Below are 25,808 nucleotides of genomic sequence, written 5' to 3' on the forward strand. Positions count from 1 at the left end.
CTTAAATAACAAGCAGCAATTCAAGACCTGTTGATCGATAGTCTTCAACCGAAGTGGTCGCAATAAGAGAGGCTGGAGCAAAGGTTGATACAGCGGTTCAAGCAACTCAGACACCTCACTACCAGTCCTACTGGCCAAAAGAGCTAAGCACGACTGTACATTCTTTCTCACAATAGTTGATGAATTGGGATTAAACAACTCAGAAGCAAGGACATCTACTACCCCTTGAAAGCTTTGTCTGCGTGGCTCACTGTTTGCTTCATCAACATTATTCACAACACGAAGAACATGATTAAGTACTTGGCTAGTCTCCTCTTGCTCCTTACTAGCATAAACAGGTAGCCTTTTCAGAACATATACCAGACCTCGTACAATTTTTACTTGAAAATGGCAAAGAGTTTCAACAGTAACCTTCCCAACTAAAGCACCAAGTCCCATAACACCACCCATTTGGGCTTGCCAAGTACAGCCATAACAACAATGCAAAAGCCGTGGCAAAAATTGCTCAAAAACTGGAATACGGACACTTGGAGGTGGCGAATATACAGGGCTCATGGGACTGGAAACACTCATTGGTGTGCCGGGCCCTCTTGTCATCATTACATCAGTTTGTTTTCCACGACAAAGGAAAAGAAGCATTTCAGAGAACAAATTTAGAGCATTCAAAGCAGCTTTTGCATGGAGCCTGTTTTCATCTGCCAGCACCTCAACCAATGCATCCAAAAAAATGAGAGGATCTAACTCTTTGAGGTTACAACAGGCACTGCTTTTTAATCTGGAATTGGCATTAACATTTGAGGGAAGCAAAGTACTCCCAAGTGACGCAGATGCAACTGGAGGATTATTTAGAGAAGAATCAATATGGAATAGTATAGCAAAATGGCGACATACATTAAGCACAAAATCATCCTTCGGTTCATGGAGATCCTCCTCTGAACCAGCAGCAATAATGGTCATCAATAAAAGCTTGAAAACAGATTTTTCAGCCATAAGTTGGGTTTTTGTCTTCACGCCCAAATCAGCCTGCAAAAAAATCCTTCTAATTAGAGAAGTGGCAGACATTAGCGTAATGGGCTATAGGAATACATTCCCGTCTAGGTAGAACAATTAACGTGACAAAACGAAAGAAAAAAAATATGAATGGCGAAGAAAAACAACATCAATATTAACAATCATAATGAACATATAAATAACCAGAAATATACAAAAATTAAAACCATACACCATTTGTATTTCAAATGTGATAACGGGTAGGATCAGTAGATGTCCATAAGCATGCAATTAAAACACACATCTGTACTAAAGAAGGGAGAATGTATGACCATCAGAGACCTCAACAATAAGAAGACTAGGGGAATAAGAAAAACTCTCCTACTGACCAAGATAGAAAAGAAAGTCACAAAGTTCTTTAGCGACAGCCAATTGCAGACATAAAACCACAACCAATCTCAAATTTCACTTGACTGTCTCTCTCTTCTCCATAAAAAAAAAACTTTGCTATTTCTTTCTATCCAGATCTCCCTTGAAAACAGCTATATAACCAAAATAGACAACAACTTCTAAGCTTGAGACTAATGCTTCAGCTAAGATCATATTGTCACAAGGAAAACTACTCCTAAAGTCCCGTAAAAACTTTGAAGTACTACAAAGCACTCCCCAATTGAAAAGCACTTGAAAAGTGCTTTCTTTCCCTCTTATTTAGAGGCCTTTTTGTTAGATTTGAAGTTGTTTGCTAGTGTTTTTCAGGAATTTAGCAAGAAAACGTGATTCGGGAGTCAAAAGAACCAAACCCCCAAGAGAAAGAGAGAAAATGACAAGTTATCCAAAAACATGGCAACGCTGCAACGCTCTACGGCGTGCACCTCAGCAACATTCATAGAATGAAAAAAGGGGAAGCACCATGGCACGACGCGATTCACAAAAGGTCATATAATCGAGGTCTGCGCAGCGTCGCGCACAGTGCTGCAGGGCTGTCCAAGAGCGCTACAGCACTAGGAGAAGTGCCACACGGTAGTGCAACTAAAGGAAGTCTGCTGAGGGCCACGCACAGGGAGCGCCGCAGTGCTAGAGTTATTTTTGGAAAATTTTAACAGTTTTGGAAAATTCTCTATAAATATTAGGGCTTTTCAGCAACCTCCAATCACGAAATTCAGGGCCCTAAAAGTGAGTTTGTGCTACAAAAGAGAATAGAGAGTGTGAGAAATTATTTTAGAGGTTGTTCGAGATCCCGAGGTGAAAACCAAGGTGTGTTTAAAGGATTCCAACGACGACATAACACTTCGATAGTAGTTCTTCATTCCTTTCATTCTCTTTATATTTTTAGCTTGTCAAATTGTATGGAAGTATGTATTTATCAACCATCAGCGACTAAACTCTTTAGTTCTAGGGTGTTGATGGATTTTCTTATGGATTTAAAATTGATGCATAGTTATTTTACGGAAATTTTGCAATTGAATGTTTATCAATATTGTGTTGATTGGCCATCGATGCATGTTAGGTTGAATATTCAATTAGATAGATCGCATGTTTAATTGAACTTATAGTATTGAATCATTATGAATCTCTCATGAAATTAGTTAGGTTGATAATAAAAGTTGCTCATGACTTTGCTTAATGTCATGCTTCTTATTTTGGTTTCAAAAAATTAGTAATCAAGTAAATTTGTAGAAGATGTTTATTGTTGAAAAATAATAAACTGGAGCTAAGATTCTAGATTTAAAAATCTCAATATCACAAGATTTTGTAGAACCTTTGCATGATTTAATGAATGATTTAATGAAGTAATTAATGAAATCGACACCCTAGAAAGCTTTTATCCATTGAAGTTCAACCTTTGTTTTCTTACTTTACTTTTAATTTAAAAATTCAAATCAATCACTTAATTTCCATTCCTTAGATAAAATTGACACGATTCTAAAATAGCTAAACAAATTTATAATGTTTGATCCTGAGGACGATACTCAGTCCCTCAAGACCGTTTAACCATACTATCACTTGATGCATGCACTTGCGTACCATCACCAATCTACACAGCAAAAATGCAATGGTTAAGAGGATCCATAACTCTTTTCCCGTTTATATTGAAATTCATAAGAACCTTTGTGGTTTCACCACTACTCCAATTGAAATCGTTGATCCTAAAAGGGAGATTCTTTCATTTGATTTGGGGATATTGCTTTCATTGATTATCCTTTATCTTAATGTTCTATAAGAGTACTATGGATATGGATCTAAAAGACCTTTCAAATCCGTTCGACATTCTTTGTATTAGAAAGTCGTCTCAACATAGTTGTTCATTGCCTATTGATGATTTATTCATCAAATCACCAAATTTTTTGCATGCTTCAATGGAAAACTCAGGTATCATTAGTGTCATTATTTCAAGAAAGTGAAAATGTGATCCCTCAACCTCCCCATTCATCAGTGCATTGAAAATTTTATTTTTAAAAGGAAACCTAACTTTTCATTGAATTAATGAAAAGAAAATAATGCTCCAAAGTAAAACATGAGACAAACATATTATCAAGAACAACATTCTAAGACATAAGACATAAAAATAAGCTAAGCTGAAAAAACAAACGCCCCCAGTTCAGATAAATATCTTGGATGGAAAAATCCCAAAGAGCTTAAAAAGAGAGCATCAGTGCATGGCAAATTGCCATCTCTTATTGAAACTTGTGATCTTGAGATGCGTGCAATTCCTCTTGTCGGTTTTCTTGAGGTTTGGGTTCAAAGGTTCTCTCTTGATGATTTTGGGCTCGGTTCTGCATTTCTCCTTGGTGTTCTTTCAGTGTTTCCCCAGTTATTTCTTTTCACCTTTGTTCAGGAGTTTTTTTATTCTTTGGGGTTGTCTTTGGCTCAATTTTCTAAGATCCTCCTTTTTGTGTTGTGCAATTTTCTTTGTTTTCTTCTTTCAATGTTTATTCATTGTATGAGTTTCTCTACTACTTTTTGTTCTTTAGCGGGTCTCTATAATGGTTGTTCTTTTGTTCCCTTTGGTTCTTTTTCCCTCCGTAATGGAGTTTGCATCTTTGGACATTAGTCTCTTTTTATTTATTCAATGAAAAGTTTAGATCATAGGCTCTGTTCATTAGTCTCATCTGGGTACATTGTTAAATCTCTATCAAAATACCTGAACACTTTAGCTCCACTGGGAAAGAATCTGTTCAAAGCTCTATGGAAATCCCTCAACTGCTGGGCTATTCTCCAGCAAAAGTTCCAGGACCACTACTTATCCCCAACAAGCTGTCCCTTTTGTTTAGCAAGCAGTCAAGATCTTCAACACTTGTTTTTTACTGTCCCTTCTCTAGAAATTGCTAGTAGAAATTTTTTCCGTACTTTAATGTGGTATGGGTCTTTGGCCATTCATTTTGTGATAATGTTTCCCTAGTGTTGAGAGACCCCTCATTATCATCCAAACTCAAATACTAGTCAAATGCAATTAAAGCTATGCTATCAGAACTTTGGTTCGAACGCAACCAAAGAGTCTTCTAAAACAAAGCCTTAGATTGGATAACAGATTTCGGCCAGCACGGCTTCTTGCTTCCTCATGGTGCTCATAATCCAAACACTTCAAAGATTACTCCATCCAATACATGCACTTAAATTGGAATGTTTTTATCTCCAGTTTACTAGCATCTGAACGCATTAAATCTTATGATGTATTAGTCAAAGAAATCTATTATTTGATTAGGATGTTAATTGGTGTGGATATGTTGAAGGTACTAAAGGTTGTGTCAACCTAGTTAAAATGGCCCAGTGTGCCTACTGATCCGTTTTGATATAGATGTCTCATTGTATGTTTCTTTGTACTTTGAGCTATTGCTCTTTTTATTATATGAGGGAAAAGTTCGTTTCAGTTTCCAAAAAAAAAGAAAAGAAAAGCTTAGTTTCTTGTTCAAAAAACACATCTTTAGAAATTAAGCCTGGAGCAGGATGAGTTTTTCTTGAGGATTTTTGTATTGATAGCCCAAAATAGGGGGTGCAAATGAAATCTGACCTAGATTTTAAAAACGCAATTCTTTTGGCCTTCTTGTGGTGGTAGACTTACTCTTTATTAGTCTCATTACATTAATTCAATGAAGAGGTTTGTTTCCTTTTCAAAAAATAAAAGGATAAACGAAAGTGTTTTACTTGGATCTCGTGGTGGTAGATTTACTCTTTGTATAGTAGTCTTATCAAATCTCCCTGTAATAATGAAAAGAAGGGAAAAAAAAACCCTTTTGGCCTTCTACTAACCTTATCTCTGGTTGAAATTACCAAAACGGCAACCAATCATGTTAAATTCTCATTTGCACGATCACTGACCTCGAGTTCGTGATGGCTGAGTTCTCTCCTTGCAATTTATCTAAGTTTAAATGTTGTAAGGTCATTTATATTCAATATTTTGTTAGATTTTGCAATTTTTACAATAATGGATGTAAAGAACACAAAAAAACGTATGAAACGAGCGATCATTTAGCTAAAACGAAGTTGTATCGACGAATATATGACCTAAACAAAATTGTAAAGTGAGAACTTAGAAATTGTACACCCAAGGTCAGCGATCGCACCTTCCCTGTGCAAACGATAATTTTGTGTTGGTCATATCTTCGTTGATACAACTCCGTTTTAGCTAAATGACCACTCATTTTCATACATTTTTTTTTTCGTTCTTTCTAATCATGCTTACAAATTGAGCAAAATGTTAAAGCATCTTTAGTTTTAAATGGCTTTACAAAGTTTAAACTTGGATCATTTTTGGTATGTGACGATGTAGCCTAAGTAGCCTCGGGGAGTAATCCTCCAAAAATCAAGATTGTGGATCTTTTATTAGAATGATATTGTGTTTCATACAAAAGAGGAAGGCTCCTATTTATAGAGTTCTATTACAAGTGGAGTAAAAGGAGAAATTAACATAGAATATTACCTAATTACCCAATTAACCCCTATTCTTCTTACATCATTCTACCCCTCCAAAAAGAAAACTCGTCCTCGAGTTTTAAAAAGAAAAAAATTATGAGGCAAACAAGGGATGAAATAAACTTATTCAACGGAGTATGACCAAACCAACCTACATTTTGAACAAAAATTTTATGATCAGAGTAATAAATTCGAGACAAAAAATCCAATATTGCCATCAACAGATGAATTTCTCCATCGGCCATAAACCCCAAAAAAAAAAAAAAAAAAAAGTTTCCTTCAAGATCATTGAAAACCATACTCAAATGACCAATCACTAAAAAACCACCTTCCAAAGAGACTCGTACAAGAATCGTGTCTTCTTTATCATTTGGATCAAGTTCTTCGACAGTTTGATGATCCATTTCCGCTGTTCTTGTTCAATTCTTGCTCGGTGTTCGATACTTCTTTTCCATCTTCTTCGTTGGATTTTTCTTCTTCACTTACAACTATTTCCAAATCAACATCTTCAAATTCTTGTTTTTCTTCGATTTTATCTTCAAAATTTTCTATTTGAAAATTTTCCAACTGTGATTCCTTTGTTTTTTCTTCGGTATATAAAATCAATCCGTTATTGAACTCTTGCAAATGAATTGATAGTCGACCAATATGTTGAGTCATTTTCCCCAATGAACGTTGAATTTCTTTTGTTGTTTTCTTTATTTCCTCCAATGCTACGAGATCAAAGTAGTCATTTTGTTGGATTTTTGGACATGTTTCAATCTCGTCGTGGGTATAGGACTCATCCATTGATGTTCTTGAATCAACCTTTCTTGATCGTGTTTCCTAAAGGAGATAAAAGGAGAATTCTACCCAATAATCAAGATTGTGGATCTTTTATTAGAATGATAAAGTGTTTCATACAAGAGGGGAAGGCTCCTATTTATAGAGTTTTATTACAAGTGGGAGTAAAAAGGGAAATTAACATAGAATATTGTCTAATTACCCAATTAACCCCTATTCTTCTTACATCATATGATGTTTTGGTAAGATGAGAAGAAACCCAAAAAGAAGTGAGAAGTGATTCATTTAAACCTAAGGGTAAAGTGGGTTCAATAGGTCAAAAGACATGTTTCTAAAAAAGAGATCAATTACATAGAATTTTTTGGGTTTTGGGTTAGTTTGGGCAATTTTCCATGAATATATTTTTTTTAAACAGAAATAAACTTTTCATTGATATAACGAAAAGAAACTATTGCTCAAAATACAAAGCTCGAAATAATAATAATTAGGAGCTCAATGGATCAGTAAGTGCACCAGGACATCTCATGTAGGTTGACACCCCCATAGCACCATCATCATATCCATTTACAAGATGAAACTATCAAACAAAATCAGGGACTATTAATATTTACAAAGAAGATATAAAAGCATTCCAGTTGAAGCAAATGTCTTGGATAGAATAATCAGCAAAAAAAACTTAGATTGAGAGCACCAAAAGGAAGCTAATAGGCGGGCTGATCCAAATCCGTCTGACCATTTGGTAGCCTTGTTGCGGAATACTCTTTAGTTTCGTACAAACCATAATTCTGAAACTAAAGCTTTAACCACATTTGACCAAAGAATTTGTATCTTAGAAGACAAGATCAGTCCAGTCAAAATATGGGAAACATTACTGTGAATGTTCGGTCCAAATACCCAATGTAGATTGAAATATGAAAAGAGATTCCTCCAGCATTTTCTTGAATAAGGACAATAAAAAAAAAAAAACACATGTTGTAAGTCTTCCCTACTTGCTAGGCATAAATGTCAGATGGTGGGTGAAAGATAATGAGATTGAAGTTTGTGTTGCAACACTTCAGAGCAATTAAGAGATCCAAAAATTAAAGCCCAAACCAGAATGTTGATTTTTCTTGGGCTTTTAGACTTCCAGAGGGCCTGAAAAAGCTCTTTTTCCAAAGGGGAAGATGAGTTCAAGTGCTTTGATAAGGATTTTACTTAAAATCCCCCCGACGAATTCAATGACCACACCCTTGTATCAACCCTTTGGGTTGATTTTTTGCCTTCCAGACAGCCCATTAATTGCTGGAATTCTGAGAATTCATCATCCTTTAGAGGACTACGAATTAACAGATTCCAAAAGCAAATTTCCGGGTCCCAATGTTCACTAATGTTACCTTTAGGCATTGTAGCAACACGGTAGAAATGAGGGAAGCTTTCTTTGAAAGCAATGTTGGGGCACCATGGGTCAAGCCAAAAGTAAATGTCGGTTCCATTTCCCGATTTGAAAGTTGCAAACAAATCAAACTTGATCCATGTCTTGGATATGCTAATCCAAGGGCTCCTTAGACTCGAGCCATGTTTCCCCAAGCTGTGCCAAAAATGAGGGTCCACTCCATGAATGCTTTTTACAACTTTGCTCCATAATGAGTTGTGTTCTTTTAGAAAGCGCCAATTCCATTTCAACAATAATGCTAAGTTCCTATTCTGTAGGTTACCAATTCCGAGGCCACCATCATCCAAGGCTTTAGAGACTTTCTCCCATTTAACCAAATGATTTATTTTGCTACCCTTCTGACCTTCCCAGAAAAAATTGTTCATTATCCTCTCAATTTCAGAAATTATGGAGCAAGGCATTTGGAAAATGGATATGTAATAGGTTGGAAAATTTGCCAAGACAGCATTACATAAGGTTAATCCTCCCCCTCTAGATAGGTTGTACCTCTTCCAACGATCAAGCTTCATGTGGATCTTGTCCACAATTGGCTGCCAAAGAGACTTTTGTTTCAAATATCCACCAAGGGGTAATCCTAAGTAAGTAAAAGGTAGTTTCCAGCTTTGCAATTGAGTCTTGTGGAGGTTGAAATCAGTGTATCTTCATCAATGTTGACTCCATACGAAGCAGATTTATCCTAGTTTACCTTTTGCCCCGAACACCATTCAAAGAAACCAATTGTTTGAATAAGTTTGTCCAGCATGTTTTCATCATATTTGCAAAATAATAGTGGGTCATCCGCAAATTGCAAAATTGACAAGTGAACCTTGTCTTTTCCTACCAAAAAGCCTTCAAACAAACCACTATCATGTGTTCTATCAATAAGAGCATTAAGAACTTCACTTACTATGATGAATAAGAAAGGGTGATAAAGGGGTCCCCTTGGCGAATTCCCCTTGTATCAAGAATGGGGCCTCTTGGTCTTCCATTAATAGAGACTGAGAACTTTGGGTTATTTATGCAACCCATTTTGCATGAAATCCCATTAGAGCATGGATTTTTTCAAGAAATGACCAATCCCACGATCAAATGCCTTCTCTAAATCTAGCTTTAGGATCCCACCCTTCTTCTTCTTTGCTCGATGTTCCTCTACAGCTTCGTTGGCAATGAGGACCGGGTATAGTATTTGTCTTCTCCCAATGAAAGCACTCTATGTGTTTGATATAATGCTGAGCATTACCTTTTTCATTCTCTCAGCAAAGACTTTGGTTAGAATTTTGTCAGAGGATGTGGTTAGGCTTATTGGCCTAAAATCTTTAACATAAAGTGATTCTTCCTTCTTTGGGATGAGGTAAATAAAATTTTCCTTGTTGCAAGCATTTATCTTCCCATTTTTGTGAAATTCCTCAAACATTTTCCGGAAGTCATTCTAAAAACTAGACCAATATTTAAGGAAAAATTCAACTGTATATCCATCAGGACCGGGGGCCTTGTTTTTTCCAAGGACGGTTAAGGCATGTTTAATTTCCTCATCATTAAAAGGAGCAATTAAAATTGCATTCTGGGCTGCTGAAGCTTGCTTCAATCTGATTTTTGAAGGAAAAACGGCCAAATATTCTAGGGTATAAGGAAGAGAAAAAACTCAAAATTTCTGACTCTATATCTCGAAAGGAATGTATGACTTCCCCGCTGTTTGATAAAATTTTTGTAATCAGGTTCCTTCTTCTCTTTGCTGAAAAAAATCTGTGAAAAAAGTTGGTATTCTCATCTCCCAGCTTCAGCCAATCCAATTTACTTTTTTGAATTAGGTTTCTTTCTTCAAGAAAATACAAATTCATCAGAACCCCTTTGATAGCAAGACGTATATCTAGCTCAAATGGTGCAAAGCTTCTCTTTCAACCTTCGAGTCAAAAAAATCTAACTCAGAAAGCAAATCTTTCTCCTTACGCTTCCTTTCCTTTTCAAAATTAGCAAACCAAGCCTTAAGAACCTCTTTCAAATTTCACGACTTTAAACTTATTTTGAATCCAACCCAGCCACTAGATTGGTCAGCTTCTAAGGAATGTGTAATGGCCTCCGAACAATCTACAATGGACAACCTAGTTGTTGCAAAACGAAAGGGAGAGGAACCCCAATTGAAAGTTCTGGCTTCTAGCATTAGAGGAAAATAGTCCAAGAAGATTCTTTCTTTCCTGCTAACTCTGGAATTATCAAATAGTTCATCCCATTCCTTAGTAATTCAAAATCTACCAATAAGAGAATGGGAATTGGAGTTTCCACCTAGTGACCAAGTGAATTTGCCATTGGAAAGGAGAATTTCTAGCAGCCCTGTCCCTTCTATAAACTTGTCAAATTTCTTCATTCCTCTTGTAACTCTTCCAATAGGAAACCTCTTGAACCCATCTAGTGATGTTGAAGTCTCCTCCTAAACACCATGGTTCAACACAATAGTAAGATAGGGAAGTGAGTTCTGGCCAAAGGAATCTTCTCTCTCTGTAATCTGCAGCTCCATAGACATTGGTCACCCAACAAATATTCTTGCAAATAGTTGTGAATTTAATTAAAAGTGAATAGCCTCCTTTGAGGAATTCCAAAGGAGTGATTTTACTTTCATCCCACATGAGTAGCAACCCACCAAATTTGCCAAAAGCTCCCACCAAGATCCATCCTATTCCATTTGAGCTCCAAATCGCTTTTATTAACTGTTGATCAATCTCCAGACATTTGGTTTCTTGAATCATTACTAAGTTTAGATGTTGATTTTGAAGAAGTGCTTCAAGGCTATCTGTTTGGATTTGTCATTGAGACCCCTGGTGTTCCAGGATATAATCTTCATGCTTGAGGCACCTCCCTTGGGGGCGCAATTTCCTACACATGAAGGCCACCCGCAATGACTAAAGAGGAAAAGTGAGAGGGAATTCAAGAAGGAGAAACTTGTGTAGCTCTTAATGGGGAATGTTGTTGAAGGAAGAGAGCTCTATAAGCTTCCCACAAATGATCAGGTGAGCCTTCTTCTTCAACTGTTGTTTCTAAGGAATCTTGATCGAGTTTTTCACTACTTACACTGATATTTGTCTCATTGATTGATTCATCATCTGAATCTTGGGCTGAAACATGGGTTGTTTGCTTCTTGTAAGCTTGGGAGAATGTTCCATGGACAAAGTAGACTTCTGATCCTGGAATGTTGAAATTTGAGCTAGTAATTATTGGTGAAGAATGTCTTTTTTTTTTTGGGGGGGGGGGCGCTTAGAGGAACCAAAGATTGAACACAAATATCTTCCAAAAATTCCAGATTTGTTGAGTGATTTAGCAATGAATCAACTGAGGATTTACTCTTCTAATAACCGGGTTTTAAGGGTGAATGAATGATATCTGGTTCTTCCACTTCCATATAAAAGCTTGGTACTTGTGATTTTGAGGAAGGAGCTTGAGTCAGACTTGAATGAGGATGTGACTGTTCAATTTCCGAGTCTGCTTCAATTGTTTGCCGAATAAGTATGTCCCTTGAACTTCCTTCTTGAAAATTGCATTCCTTGGTAAAAGAAGAGGGTGAGTGAATAGACTCTTTTCCTTTGTCTAGTGATGTCTGTCCTTCTTTCCTCATAAACTCAGGAGAGAGAGGGTGGATGGGGGAATAAATGCTTTAATTATAGCAACCTTTCCAATATCCGAGATATGTATTGTTTTTTTCTGAAACCAAGCCGCCAATTCCTTTTTCCAATGAAATTTCGCTAGAAAAAAGACTTGTTTATGACTATATGCAACTCTTCAGCTTCAATTGCATCTGATGCTTTGCTGTCAAACATTTCCACCGAGAATCCTTCATCTACCATGGTGGCTTTAATTCGAAAAATATCTAGGGTATTTGAAAAGTCACTTTCCAGAAAGATACTTTTATTGGGAAGAAGTTTGCTCTGATCAACCAGAGAATCCTTGCCTTCAAAATGGACTAAGAATTTCCCCAAGTTTGAATCTTCAATAGATAGGGTTGCTGAGATGAAACCACATAAATTGTTTTGAATTTTAATTAGAGCTGAGGTGCAGTCCAAAAAATTTAATGTTTGTTAAGAAATTTCCATTAAACCACCCAATTGATGACCAATAGCTTCAAAGACTAATTTTTTCCAAAACGGCAAGGGTAAGTTCTTGATGTAAATCCACCCCCCATAACATTAAATAACTTCTGGCAGGTTGTGGTCCATTCTGGACCAGTGTTCTAATTTGAGATGAAATTTACCATATTCAAACCACTTCCCATTTAAAAAATCGGAATCAATTTCCTTGTTGACCTTAATCAATGCGTTGTCTGCTAAATAGGGATTAATTGAAACAGATGCTTGAAAATAATCTTCAAGGGTGGATTTAACTTTCCTCCATGAGTAAAATTCCATTCATTTTGTTACCACGAGCAGGGAATTAAAATCCATGTTCAACATTTCTTTCTCCTTTTTGACCCAAATGGATGAGGAATTGGAATGTACCTTGATTTCCTTCAACTTTATTGGTTTATCTGATCGTACTGCATCTGCAAATGAGCTTGTAGGAACTCTGTTTCTTGGAATTTCATCAAGGTCTTCTTTGTTAAGTTGAGGATTTAGAGTATAGAGCATCATAGTTTTCTTGAGTGTTGAAAAGGAGTACCAGCCTTGTTTGTTTCTCCCGGCTGGAATATGAATGTTTCTTCTACCACCTGAGGAAGGCCAGAAGGCATATTCAACAAACCAGTCCCCTTTAGCTCAGAATTTAGCAAGTCGAGATATACCACAGTCAGTTCTGTTTTTCTGAATAAAAATCTTTCAACGGTTCTTTGAGCATCATATTTAGGCTTTCCACAAGCCATTCCATTGTCTGGGAAGATACCATTACTATCTGACCTCTTTCCAAGTCTACAATTGAATAGCTTGAATGTACAGACCACATGTAGAAGTGTCTGTTGATTATGCTGTAGCTTTTGATTTCAAAAGGTGTTTCCATGACTTTGTAGTTCCGAATGTATGGGTGAAAAGATGATGAAAATAGCAAGGTGGGTGATTGCTGATCGGAGATGAGAGATTATCACTGGAGCAACAGTCGGGGAAGGAAAGTAGGACGGAGAAGAGAGAGGTTCGCCAAAACTATAGACAGGATAGGTGAAGAGGGGAAAGGAGAAAGGAGAAATGGTCATCGGAGATATGGTCAGGGAAGGGAAAGAGGAGTATCCACGAATATTGGAGTTTGCTCTTTGCATTTTCCAATGCTATAGGATCGAAATAGTCATTTTTGTTGGGTTCTTAAGTATGTGTCCATCTCATAATAGTTATAGAACCGATTCTTTGATTTTCTCGAATAGGAATCGACCATTCTTGGTCGTGTTTCACAACCAAATGAATAATTTCAAGTCTTGAACGTTCTTCTTGGGTTGGAAAAATTCATTCTTAATGATTCTTTAATTTTCTTCTTTCTTGACTTGAATTTTAAAAGGTCCCCCCAAATATATGTGGATTGTTTAGCAACGAGCACAATACTCAAAGCTCCCTCTTGTGAATGTTGTCGCCAAGAGTTTCCAATCTTTCACCAGCGGCAGTCAACTTTGGCCCAGGCAGTGGCTCTAATACCAAATTGATATAGCCTAAAGAGTCTCAAAGAATAATCTTCCAAGAATCAATCTTGTGCATTTTTTATTGAAGTGATAATAATTGTTTAATACAAGGGGGAGGACTCCTATCGAGTTTTTTTACAAGTGGGGTAAAAAGGGAATTAGTCTACAACATTACCCAATTAACCCCGCTCTTCTTACATCACTAATGCTCAAAATACAATGAGACAAAAATGTCAATGCAAATTAGCACAGAGTATTGGTTCTTTGCCACATTGATAACGTATTTATATATTTAAGATATAGTTCTCAGATACAAAAATGCTTTGCGTCAAAAGACAAAAGAACACCATGTTAGACAGTATAGAAGCAACAGTGTAATGGAAGCTAACCTTTGCCTCAGGAGTCTCAGATCTCCGCCAAGAGGAATCAACAGAAGAGATGAGCAAAGTTGATAATTGTCTGGGTGTATAGCCATCATCAGCCACAATTCCAGGCAAATTAAGCTGAGAAGACAAGCAGACGCGAAGAAATTTCAAAGCTTGTTTTCTGTAGAAAGAATCAACACCACCAGTTTTATTCATTACAGCAGATACAGCAAGATTTATGCATCTATCCAGTGGCACCAAAAAGGGAGTAGAGGGCTCAAAGGTAAGAATCAAACGAAGCCCATGTTCTGGATTCTCCTTGCATTCTAGTGCAAGTGGCTCCTTGAGAAAGCGTCTATTACGACCACCTAACTTTCCAAGAACTTGTAATGCTTTTGCACCCCAAGGATAAGGCGGTGGCCTCAAATGAGACCATAAGGCTAAAATCACTTCAGACATCACGTTAGCCATACTAGGTTCTAGGAAATCAGGGTTTAAACTATCAACCCAGAACTCAAGGGTTCGTAAACCCAGACCAACTAACTCATCACTTCCTTTAAGACATAAAACTAGAGGCTTCATTAAACGGGGAAGGTGAGGCAATAATGAGCTTAAGCGTGCAGGCAATGTGAGGCATAATTCCAATAACAGATCCCTCATATCTTCCCCAGTTGGACCATCAAGCATGGTCAGTAACATATTAAGGCAAGGTTGTAGCAAAGAAATCAGATCACGTAGTAAAAGCTCAAATTTACACCCAGCTAATGCCCGAAACATCACACGAAGAAGCTGCATGTACCCAAGAGGTCTTTCAACTTCAGTAGCACTTTTTACGCAAACTTCCATTATGACAGTCACATGAGGCTGTAAAATACGCTCGAAATCTGAGGGTGCTTTAGAAACAGCACCAAATACAAAACGAAAGAGATGCAAGACCAATTTTGCTCCTGGTGAATCTGGGTGCTTCAAAACATCAAGTTTACTGCTGACAAGAAAATTAACCAAAACATCCGCAAAAGGCCTATATACTTTAGGTGTTTGCAAAAATGTTGAAAACAGATGGACCAGCTGCGCGTTGGAGATCATACAGTCGAAAAGTTCGGGCATACACAACGAAAACATATCCATCAGATCTCGAGGTTCCATAACAGTAAGTATCTGGGAGAACAGATGAAGCATTTCTACTTCTTCATCCTTTTCCTTGAAAAGTGTTAAGCAATGAACACCACTTTTCAGAACACCAGAGGCTTTACACACCTATGCAGACCAAAGTTACGATTAGATTTTAATCACACCAACAAAATAACACCCACAGACACACACATTAACAATCATCAATTGTATAATACCTCGTCCTCTCTCATCCCTTTGAATGCTTGAGGTGTTGCCAAATTCGATGATGGGTTAACAAGCATCTGTGGATGTGTTCCATTTTGAGATGGAGAAACCTTAACCATAAATCAACAGATTAATTACATAACCAAAACATAGCCAAACTGAAACCATCATATTTAGTATTAATGAAACACCTGAGATCGGGGTAAATGTGCATGAGTGATACTCCAAATGATAGTCTTCATTCCTAACAGAAACAAAGCCCAACAAAAAAATTGGTCCAAATAAGAGAATATGCATAACATGACAGGTGAAGAAAATATGCTACCTATGCTACCATTTTTCGAAAAGGAAATAAGGCTTTTCATTGATAAAATAAAAAGAGATTCATGTTCAAATTACAAAGAAACGAAGAAATAAAAAAATAGCAAATACAACCAATAACAGCACTTGAAAAGAAAGAGAATCCTTTGGAAATGTGCTACGTTTGGAACACAGAAATCAGAAGCTCTCAGCATACTGATTCCAAATACTAATTCAAACAAAATGATTGCAAAAGAGAAATTATTACCCATGATTAACGTCTTAATCAAATGCTTACAGTCATTGACTTCCTTAGAATGTTCCACAGGGACCTGCAAATTTAAAACTGCCTGCAAGAATATGGTAGATAATGGGTCCAATAATATACAGCAGAATACTGGATAGATAAGGACATATTGGAATATCAATCAAGAACATGTTGCACTGTGTAAATCCTAAAACCTAATAATATTTCCAAAAGTTTGTAGACAATAAAAGTTAACTCAGTAATCTAACCAAAACCATTTATATAGATAATTGACATTTATTAGGGTATTAGAATACAACTTTCTCTCTGCACTTCTAACCAATGAACTTAACACTAATAACCGTAATACAATTTACATTTTTTGGGAAGATGTATTGAAACATTTTTCACTACAAACAAGAAGATAACAAACATGACCTCTTAGGCTGAAAACCAAACCATGAACTCCTTAAATCTTCAGAAGTCACAGAAAGCTGTTGAATGAAATTCTTCTCTTACCCACCCACCCCCCCCCCCCCCCTCCTTCCCTCCCTCCCTCCTCTTGATGAAGGGTGGTTAAGATGCAAAATCTTACTATTTAATTGTATGAGAAGTATAAGATGGGCTAAGATCACATTTGAGCAAGGCTTACAAGATCTTTTGTGATTACTCCACCTTTCTCCTTTCTTGTTAATTTAGATTGGAAGTTTGTCTTTTTCTGGGGAATTTTGTAGAAGGGACTTCTTGCCTATTGGCCCATTATGCTGTTCTTCATGATCTTTTGGAATGAAAGGTTTTCTATTTCTTATCAAGAGGGGAAAGAGGAGGGAGGGAGGGAGGGATTAGTAATTAGAGATCTTCTTGGCAAGAATACACCCAGAAAATTCTAGAAATTTAGTTACTACCCTTGTCTCTCCCACTCTCTAGTTTGTTTGAATGTGATTCTACTACTTGGTTTTTAGTAATGGTGAGTATTCAAGCCAGCTTGTACACACCTCAACTATTCTCACAAAACAACCAGTCAGACCCTACCCAAAACCAACAGTAGTACTTGGTTCAACTCAATCACATTATGATAATATGGAATCTGAGTTCTTCCATGTCATTTTCATTCATTTATCTCTCACGCTCCTTATTTCATTTCATTATTCTCTTCCATCATTCCACTGGTCCACATGTTCGATTGTTCTAGCCACAATCCCCATAACAATGATTTGATTGATTGTTAAAACAAAAATACTGCTTTTCAGCTTCATTTGCTGTCTAGCAAATGAAGAAAACTTACAGCATATTTTGTTTGAATGTTCATATACAACCAAATGCTGGTGGAAAAAACTTTCCTTATTCAATTTATCTTGGGTTTTTGGGAAGTCTACTAAGGAAAACATGCATCAAATTTTAGTTGGCCCTCTCTTCTAAAGCTCAAATTCTTTGGTCTAATGCAGTTAAAGCCCTAATTTTAGAAATTTGGTTTGAACGTAATTTGAGAGTATTTCATGATAAAACTTTGGATTGGACAGATCATCTTGGATCTACTCGCTTACTAGCTTCTTCTTGGAGTTCCCCATCAAAGTTTTATTCGGATTACTCTATTCAAGACATTTGTCTTAATTGGAACACTTTTGTCTCTTCTATGTAATCATGTACTCTTTTGTTTTATCATCTACTCTTTGGTTTTATCAAGTGGAATTCTTTTGTATAAGGATATGATGAGGGTGCTAAGGTTGTGTCAACCTAGTTGAGATAACCGGGTGCACCTGCTGATCCTAGAAATCTTTGGTTCGTTGTATATTTGTTCTTCTGTTACTTGTACTTTGAGTATTAGACGTTTTCCATTATATAAATGAAAAGTTTTGTTTCCATTTCAAAAAAAAAAAAAAAAAAAGCTTCAATGGTGCACTTAACGTATTTGTTTATTAAGGAACTGATAGGCCTAAAAAGAAGGGTTAGGCAAATTAATGTCATATTTGCTTATATAGGATACACTAATGATTTTGCAAATAAAGCAAATTTTAAAGTAGTTTATTCACTTTTTCATTATTCCTGTTTTACACAGTCTTCTTCTCAATCACGGATAGAAAACTGAAGTTAAAATACCACTAATATACAATTTTTAATCCGTTGGTATGGTATATCAGGAATAGACCTAAAAGAAAATATCAAGCAAACAAACATGGACAGAAAGCAAAGTGAAATATCACTGTGATTGATATGGTATATCAATAATAAACCTAATAACAAAGGAGCATGCACGCAATCACTTAATGGCATTTTTAAACATAAATCACTGATTTACTAATGGTTTTTTTTTTTAATAAATCAATAATTTGCTAAGATCTAGTCCATTGACTATGATTTGCATTAATTAATTATTTGCATAATGGACATAAATCAATAATTTACTAAGATTTAGTCTTATTAATATCTTAGAGCTGCAATATTTTTAGTTTATCCCAGAATGTATAAAGAGGAGGAGAGATCATGGGAGGAGGCCTGGAGGCTGTTAGGTTTAATGCATCCATAAGGGCAACTATTACCTTGCCTTTTTGTAATTATGATATTGGTTTGATACTTTTGAATTGGAATCCTTAGTTGTAGGTAATGGATGGGCCTTTTTTACTTATTTTTTGTATGCCCTTGTACATTTTTTTTTTTTTCATTTTTCTCAATGAAAGCTCCGTTTCTTACCCAAAAAAAAAATGTGTAAATGCAACAGGCCCTACAAAGAAACACAAGGACCTTTGAGTTGAGCCAATATGACAATTATTTAGGAACTTCAAGAGAAAGAAATGAATGGATTCATGAAAATAAGCTTAAATTGTGATTCATAAGAAGTGATCAAGATATATCCTTTTTCAGCTCCTGCTTCTATTCCATCGACCAGTCTATTAAAAGGATACGTATGTATTGACTTTCATTTTATGTAGGACTAAGTCCCTACTTTCTCAAGGGAAAAATAAAAAAATATGAGCATTCTCCAGTAATAATACTACAAAATAGAGATGAGCTCAAAACAAGCATGACCATGAATATTCAAGAAAAGAAAATACAGAAAAAAAGTTAGTGCGTAGAACCAACCTGCACAGGGAGCTCAAGCTTGGACCTCAAGTTTGCACGATCTTTTCCTTCCTCACCTTCCTCCAACAACTGTAAAGATGAGGGGGGAAAACTCAATAAGAATATTTCAAACAAAAATTGCAGAGTAACAAATATTCTTAGCTTTTCAGGTTGGGGGAAGTATGTATATAAGGCAAATGTGGTACCTGAGGAATGGTGTGCTTGAATGTACTAAATTTCCCAACAAAAGCGTCCAAAATACGCCCCTATAGAAGCAACGATTGTCATGTTAAACATAGAATTTACTGATTGAGTTTTGCTAATTGAGAATGCAATCAACAAACATATGATTATGTCAGACCAAGAGAATTCGTGATTCATCCATAGACGTTTGGTCAACACCCTTCTCAAAGATTGGCTCCACCTATATCCAAAATTCATTTCATTCAAGCATGCCAAAGAATGGAAAATAGGAAGAGGTTCATAACATTGGAAGTAAAACAGTTGGTAAAGGTACCAAGTTCAGCATCAACCGTGCACAAGTAGTATGAATGCTAAGTGATAGTGAGGCATCATGCATGTTGCTTGAGAACAAGTAGATAATCCGTGATAGCTGCAGCCATCACACAGCATTTATCAGATGATAGAACATAACAATGTGCTGCAGAAACTGAGTTGACATGGGACAACAAGATCATAAAGAGAGAGAGAGAGAGAGAGAGAGAACAATTTACATTGTAAATTATAAAGATACAAAATATTCGATTTAAAATGTGAAAAGTAATGCTAAACACATATTATAACCTCACTTCAGAAGAGAATTTGACGGCCCCGAAAATCCAAGAAGGGAACAAGATAGATGGAAACAAATATTAGTTGAAAACGTTGAAAAGCAGCCTCGAAAACAAATGAACAAATTTTTCTCCCAGAAGCCCATTGGACTTTGAAAACCCAAAGCAACTCCTTCTGGCCAATCCTCAAAGAAGCTTTAACAAATGTGACCTATATCTATCCTTTGCTCTGTAGAAAATTAAACTAAAAACTTAGCAACTTCTAAACTTCCATGGGAAGAGCTATGTTTTCCAATTCCAACCTTTAAACGAGTGGCACAGAAAACTGCAAGTCTTCCAAAAAGAAAATTATGCTACAATTATGTTTTACTTGATGATTTGTCCTTTGTTTACATTTCTCTCTCCTTTGCGAGTTTTAAATCTATTGAACATTAGTCCCTCTTTTGATTTCATCAATGAAAGGTTTTATCTCTTGTTAAAAAAAAAATACAGTGGGAAAGAATATAAATAACAGAAAGATAAATGTCCTTGTTTTCAAACTTCGGTTCAGGACAAGACTGTCAAGACTGTCAAGAAAATTCTTGTGCATAGGCATTGTCATCCTAATGTAGACTTCCAGGAACGCCAGAAAATTTTAGGAGCACTAAATAAACAAGTAGGACAACTTAAGACATTCATCCATTAGGACTAAAAGTTGCACAAATGGAAATACCTGAGACAGGGAAAGATCCCCTCTGACATGATGCACAATTTCTGCTAGTAAACTATAAGCTAATGGTCTTAATGTCTCATAGCATGCCCGACCAGTTCCAACTAGTACCCTGAAAAAGTGGAATGATAAGACAACAAAGTATCAGTATAAATAACAGCAAAGCTCGGCAGTGGGATGTACATAGGTCAAATACATTACTTCTCTTCCAACAGTGTATCAATCAGTGGAAATAAGCCTCTCTTATACTCTGTTCCAAGAACATGTTTCAGGGCTACCAATAATTCCTGCATTGATCAACATTAAGCTTAGTTCTCTGATTTTCCTTTCAACCAACTGACTAAGTTCGCAAAGTAACCCAGGATACTAAAGGACAAAAGTTCTCGCCTTCCGTATTGACACAGAATCTGAACATGTGACCAGCAAATTCACAATACTCTTACAAATACTTTCTTCATGTGGCCTGATATAATCAGCAGAACTCCTCAATAGATATGTTAAAAAAGAAACCGTCTGCAATCACAAAGGCATAAAATAAGTACATTCTTACTTTACTTCCTGATTGACTGCTGTGGTTAATGTACAGCCTGATTCTACTGTGGTTAGAGGTCTCTATTCTGCCTGATTGACTAATTGCATTCATAGCTTAGCTCATAGTAAAAGACAGACAGACAACTCAATGAAAATTATTTTATGCAATATCAATACAGAGTGAATCCCTAACAGTAGCATGCTTATCGCTTTATCTAGTCATCAAAAACATGTAATATCCATTGTTGTCAAGCTTCATAAGGACGAAAGGCCCTGATGATTTCGACTCGGGCTCAAAAAAGCCAACGAGGAGATACTCCCCCCCTCAGACCCATAAAGAGTGCCTGAGGATGTTACTAACATGGCATACACAAATATGCATGCAAAGCAGAGAAATATCATTCAACTGTGTGAATAATATAACGGAAAAACTGAAAGAAAAGAAGACTCTCTAAATCAATCGTAACGAACATACAAGAGGATCATACTAAAATTTAGTTGTGTCCTATGATTGCAACTAATTTAAGGACGGTTGGGTGTAAAGCCTATGAGAATAAAGAGAAAAGTTGTTACAGGCATTCAAGGAGGAATCATGTCTCGCCCTTCCTCACCAAAATTTAAACCTATAAAATTATATATATACAACGAGTATCCACATACAGCATACCTTAACCTGCGCACCCTTCAGTTCAATGAAATGAGTCTTCAAAGAGGGAGGAACCTTTTCAGGTCCTGGAACAGAAATAGCAGAAACCATCAAAGGCAACAAGAGAGGGATATTTGTTTGGACAAGCCGACTATACAGCTGGAAAAGAAACATGACGACCAGTGGACTCTCCGTTACTATCTTAAATGAGCGGGTACTGGGATTGAGCTGCACAGTCCCCGTGCATCCGGAAGTCAGTGACTGGTCCGATGAGGTGGATACATCCATGGGCTTGGTATCTTCAACAACAGCAGCCGTATTTTCAAAAAAATGGCTTACAGTCAACTTAAAGTTCTGGTAAATTTTGCACACGAAGTCCAGGAATGGCTGCACTTCATTTTCTAGGGTCGGTCTAAAATTTCTGAGCAGGTCGAAGATTATGCGGATACAAATTAAGCCGTTCTCCTCGTTATCTGTGGTAAGCACTTGCATGGCAACCTTCAACAGGTCCTGCACGAAGGGCCTTAAAACTTCACTGTGTGGAAGCCGATTAAGGATCTCCACCACGATGTTCCGAAGCTTATGCTCATGACTGTCAGTGAATTGAGGCTTTGTAATTTTAAGTAGGATTACAGAGAACGCGCGAAAGTAGCATTTCAGAAAATTTAAGTACTCAGGAGTGTGAGCAATCTCCAAGCTATCTCGAACCTCTGTTGCCATCTGAAGCCTCGTCTGAATACCTGCTCGCGGCACATAATTCAGAATAAAAAAGTAACGTAGAGGTGAAACTAAGTATAGCTCAATCTGATCGTTGAGAAACAAAAGGAAAACGTGACAATAATACAGAAACTGCGATCTTAGGAGTGAAAGGGGGGGAAGTACAAATTAAGAACATTGCATACACCATAGCTTAATTTAAGCGAACTTCGAAATGGAAGATCATAATAAAGTAGATGAATAACTACAACTTTCAACTCAAATAACCTAGTTTCTCAGAACTTGACGCAGCAAAAGCATAAATGTTCGGGCACGAACAGAGAGATAGAGAGAAAGAGAGAGTACAAAGTTCAGGCTCGACGAGGTGGCGAGAATGTTGCTCGAAGTTCTGAATGGGACTCATGGCGTCCTTGAAGTAACGCTGAATGCAAAGAGAAAGAGCTAGGTGATTGTAGAAAGTTAAACGACTATATATTCAGAGCGTTAGGCAGTTCCGGCAGCTTCTTCTTCTTCTTCATACTCGTACCAGGCTTTGAAACGCCTTCATTGACTAGTATAGTCTAGTAGAACAAAAAATGAGGGAATCAAGCGACTTCAGTGCGAGAATTGTGTAGTGAATTCAATTCCCGCTCCGGTGCTTAGGGTTCAGTGATCTTGTTCTGCAAAATTGGCTACAATTTTCAGTCGAATTTCTGTTTCCCGGGTAGACTAGACTTCGATCCCTCCCGCTCCCGAATGGCTGAATGAATTTTCACGTGGAAGAGAGACCCGCTCCTCGTAGTCTTGTGATTGGGCTGGACCCGACTGGGCTACTCGGCCCATTAGCTAAAATTGGCCCATCCGTAGAGCAGGTGGTGGTGCTCATGTTCATGCTGTCAGACTAAAATTTTGCTAAACCCTAAATTAACTCGGGTTGACAAGATAGGTAGCAAAATCTAAAATTTAATTTGTAAAAATGGTAAATAATTTTTAAAATTATTAAAATAGCAAAAAAAAATTAAATAATTGAAAATAATAAGTATAAATTCAAAATTCTCCCCAATTAACCTCATATCAATAACGTTTAAAAATAGAAATTTAGATGGATTCAAAATCATTTCAAAAACAACATATACACCCTAATCAAATAAATTTCACGTTGCATAATACATTGACAAATATCTTATCCCACTTACAATTAATTATCATCACACTAAACAAGGAATGAATTAAAAGAAAATAATCATAAAATAAAACAGATCTTTTAAATGAAAATGGGGTTTTTACAAGCCTCACTTGAGTAGAGAAAACGACAAGATAAACTTCAATCGTATATTTGTTGTAGTTGTAGCCTCTCGTTCTGGCATACTTGCGTTTAGTCTTGCGTTCAAGTATAGCAGTTCACATTACCTTGGGTTCGTTAGCTTCAGTTCGCACAGCGTAAGCGTACAATTCACGTTGCCTTGCGTTCGTCCGGCGGTCTTGTCAACGACAGACTTCGATCTTACGAGCTTCACATATATATAAACACTTCCACAAAATTGACACTCTCACAGCCTTTCTCAGAGCTAAAGAAGCCTAAACCCTTTCACAGTCTTCCTTTCCCTTTATGCACCGTAATCTTATCTTATACAATATTTCTCACATTCAAAGTAAGAGGTAAGCGTTGAGCATAGATCGATCTTCAAATAATCCAATATTTATGTGATTATTTTCTTAAATAAAATAATGTGTTTTAAAATAATATTTAGGAAAATCGAATAAAATTGTTTTACGTGTATTTACCTATAATTTTAGGATTAGAAAATAGAAACACAATTTTACTTGTTTATCAATGTTATTTAAATAATAAGTTTAAAAATAATCAACCATTTAAATGTATTTGAAGAAGGATAAAAGTTATGAGAAAAAAACTAAAGTAAGAATGAGAGTCAGTGAGTGAATGAAGGCTGTTGAAATTACTGGAAAAAAAAACAAGCAAACAAATAACCAATAGTCGTCAACAGTGAGGACAAGGTATGTTTCTAATCTCTAACCGGAATAATTATGCAAACTAATAAACTGAAACCATATATACAACAAGGCACAAATGATACAATGGCTGGAAGAGCAATTGTCAAACGTGGAAGTCCAAAAAGTAATAGTCGATATAATAGTTGGAGGAGTGGTTGATATTTCTATTTTGGGTTTATTCCTGACCTGAAGTGTGAATGTTTTTTTAATGTTTTGGAAATATTGAATGTTTAAATTTGATGGGTGTTGGGATTGGTGTCCCAATTCTCCCGGAGTTTCGTAGTCTGTAAACATTATACACATTATTATGAATAAAATAAGAGTTATTTTATTTTGCATTTACTCATATCCAATAAACAAAACTCCATGGTTGTTGTATGTAAACTTAAGCATGTATATGAGATATACAAGTGAATCATGCCTTAAGTGATAACCTAAAAAGACTGTAGTATAAAGATTAATGGAGAGATACCTTATCTTGGTGACACTACGGATACGACCGGCTTTGTAGAGGTTTACAAGTGTTGTGAACTACTACAGATGGTTGATCTTGACCATTCGTATGGAGACATGCGAGCGGAGGTGTCTTATACAAAGAGTTTGTATAAGACCAAATCACGAGATGAATAGTCTCTTTATATAACATCGTTGATGAAGGAAATCAGATCTAAGATTTCCATGAGCAGCGGAACAAGACTATTCCAAATTACAATCATGAATGAACAATGTTCACAGTCGACTTCAATACAAACGGTTATACAATTCATATAGAGAAATTACAACATGAATAAACTCAAATGAACAGAGATCAAACTCTACACACATATGAGGATGCGTCTCCACGCTTCATTGCGCGACTCTGATCGAACAACAACAACCACGAGCGCTCGATCTACACGACCGCAACACAGCATGAACACTTCGCGCTCGTCCTCAACGATTTCCTCGGCCACGAACTCCTCCGCAACAACGAACGGCCTCTAGAAAACCTCGACGGTGTTGAGTTTAGTTTGACACCACCAACAAGTCGACCTTGGTATTCTCGGTGTGAGAATCCAGAGGGTGGGCTCTGTTCGGACTTGATATGAGGCAGGCGAAGGAAGAAACAATGATCGCGTACACGACTGGGCAAGTGGGAGATGTCGGAGACCTATCGTATAGGTCGATGCCCAATCGTTTAGATAAAGCTATACGATCGTCTAGCAAAAGCTATGTGATCGTTTAGTCTATCGTTTAGCTTGGTCTGTCGCCTACAAACATTACACGATCATTTACCTTGGGCCAACGATCGTCTAGTAAAACTATACCATCGTTTAGTAACTATTGCACGATCGTTTAGCTCTACTTTGCACGATCGTTTAGCTCGCCCAGCCATTGTTTAGTAAATCTGAATTTACTTGACGATTTCGTGAGTTTCTTTTTCGCGGAGAGAAAACTCAAAA

At 36.7% G+C, this 25,808-nt stretch overlaps 1 protein-coding gene across 1 annotated transcript in view; it reads right to left on the bottom strand.

Moving 5' to 3' along the window:
* LOC120073351 (uncharacterized) overlaps positions 1–23,125 on the bottom strand; it is a 63,294-nt gene extending 40,169 nt beyond the window's left edge. Inside the window, exons 1-14 of the mRNA XM_039026145.2 lie at positions 22,720–23,125; positions 21,679–22,397; positions 20,868–20,993; positions 20,682–20,767; positions 20,484–20,592; positions 19,498–19,593; positions 19,342–19,404; positions 19,187–19,246; positions 19,002–19,070; positions 15,945–16,026; positions 15,568–15,620; positions 15,388–15,486; positions 14,063–15,295; positions 28–1,023 (exon numbers count right to left, since the gene is read on the bottom strand). Of these exons, the coding sequence (XP_038882073.1) occupies positions 28–1,023; positions 14,063–15,295; positions 15,388–15,486; positions 15,568–15,620; positions 15,945–16,026; positions 19,002–19,070; positions 19,187–19,246; positions 19,342–19,404; positions 19,498–19,593; positions 20,484–20,592; positions 20,682–20,767; positions 20,868–20,993; positions 21,679–22,397; positions 22,720–22,777 (3,849 nt within the window). The 5' untranslated portion in view covers positions 22,778–23,125. The remainder of the gene's footprint in view (positions 1–27; positions 1,024–14,062; positions 15,296–15,387; positions 15,487–15,567; positions 15,621–15,944; positions 16,027–19,001; positions 19,071–19,186; positions 19,247–19,341; positions 19,405–19,497; positions 19,594–20,483; positions 20,593–20,681; positions 20,768–20,867; positions 20,994–21,678; positions 22,398–22,719) is intronic.
* Positions 23,126–25,808: the final 2,683 nt, after the last annotated feature.

The sequence above is a fragment of the Benincasa hispida genome, chromosome 3, assembly GCF_027475165.1.
Source record: "Benincasa hispida cultivar pf3 chromosome 3, pf3_genome.v1.1, whole genome shotgun sequence".
NCBI lineage: Eukaryota > Viridiplantae > Streptophyta > Magnoliopsida > Cucurbitales > Cucurbitaceae > Benincasa > Benincasa hispida.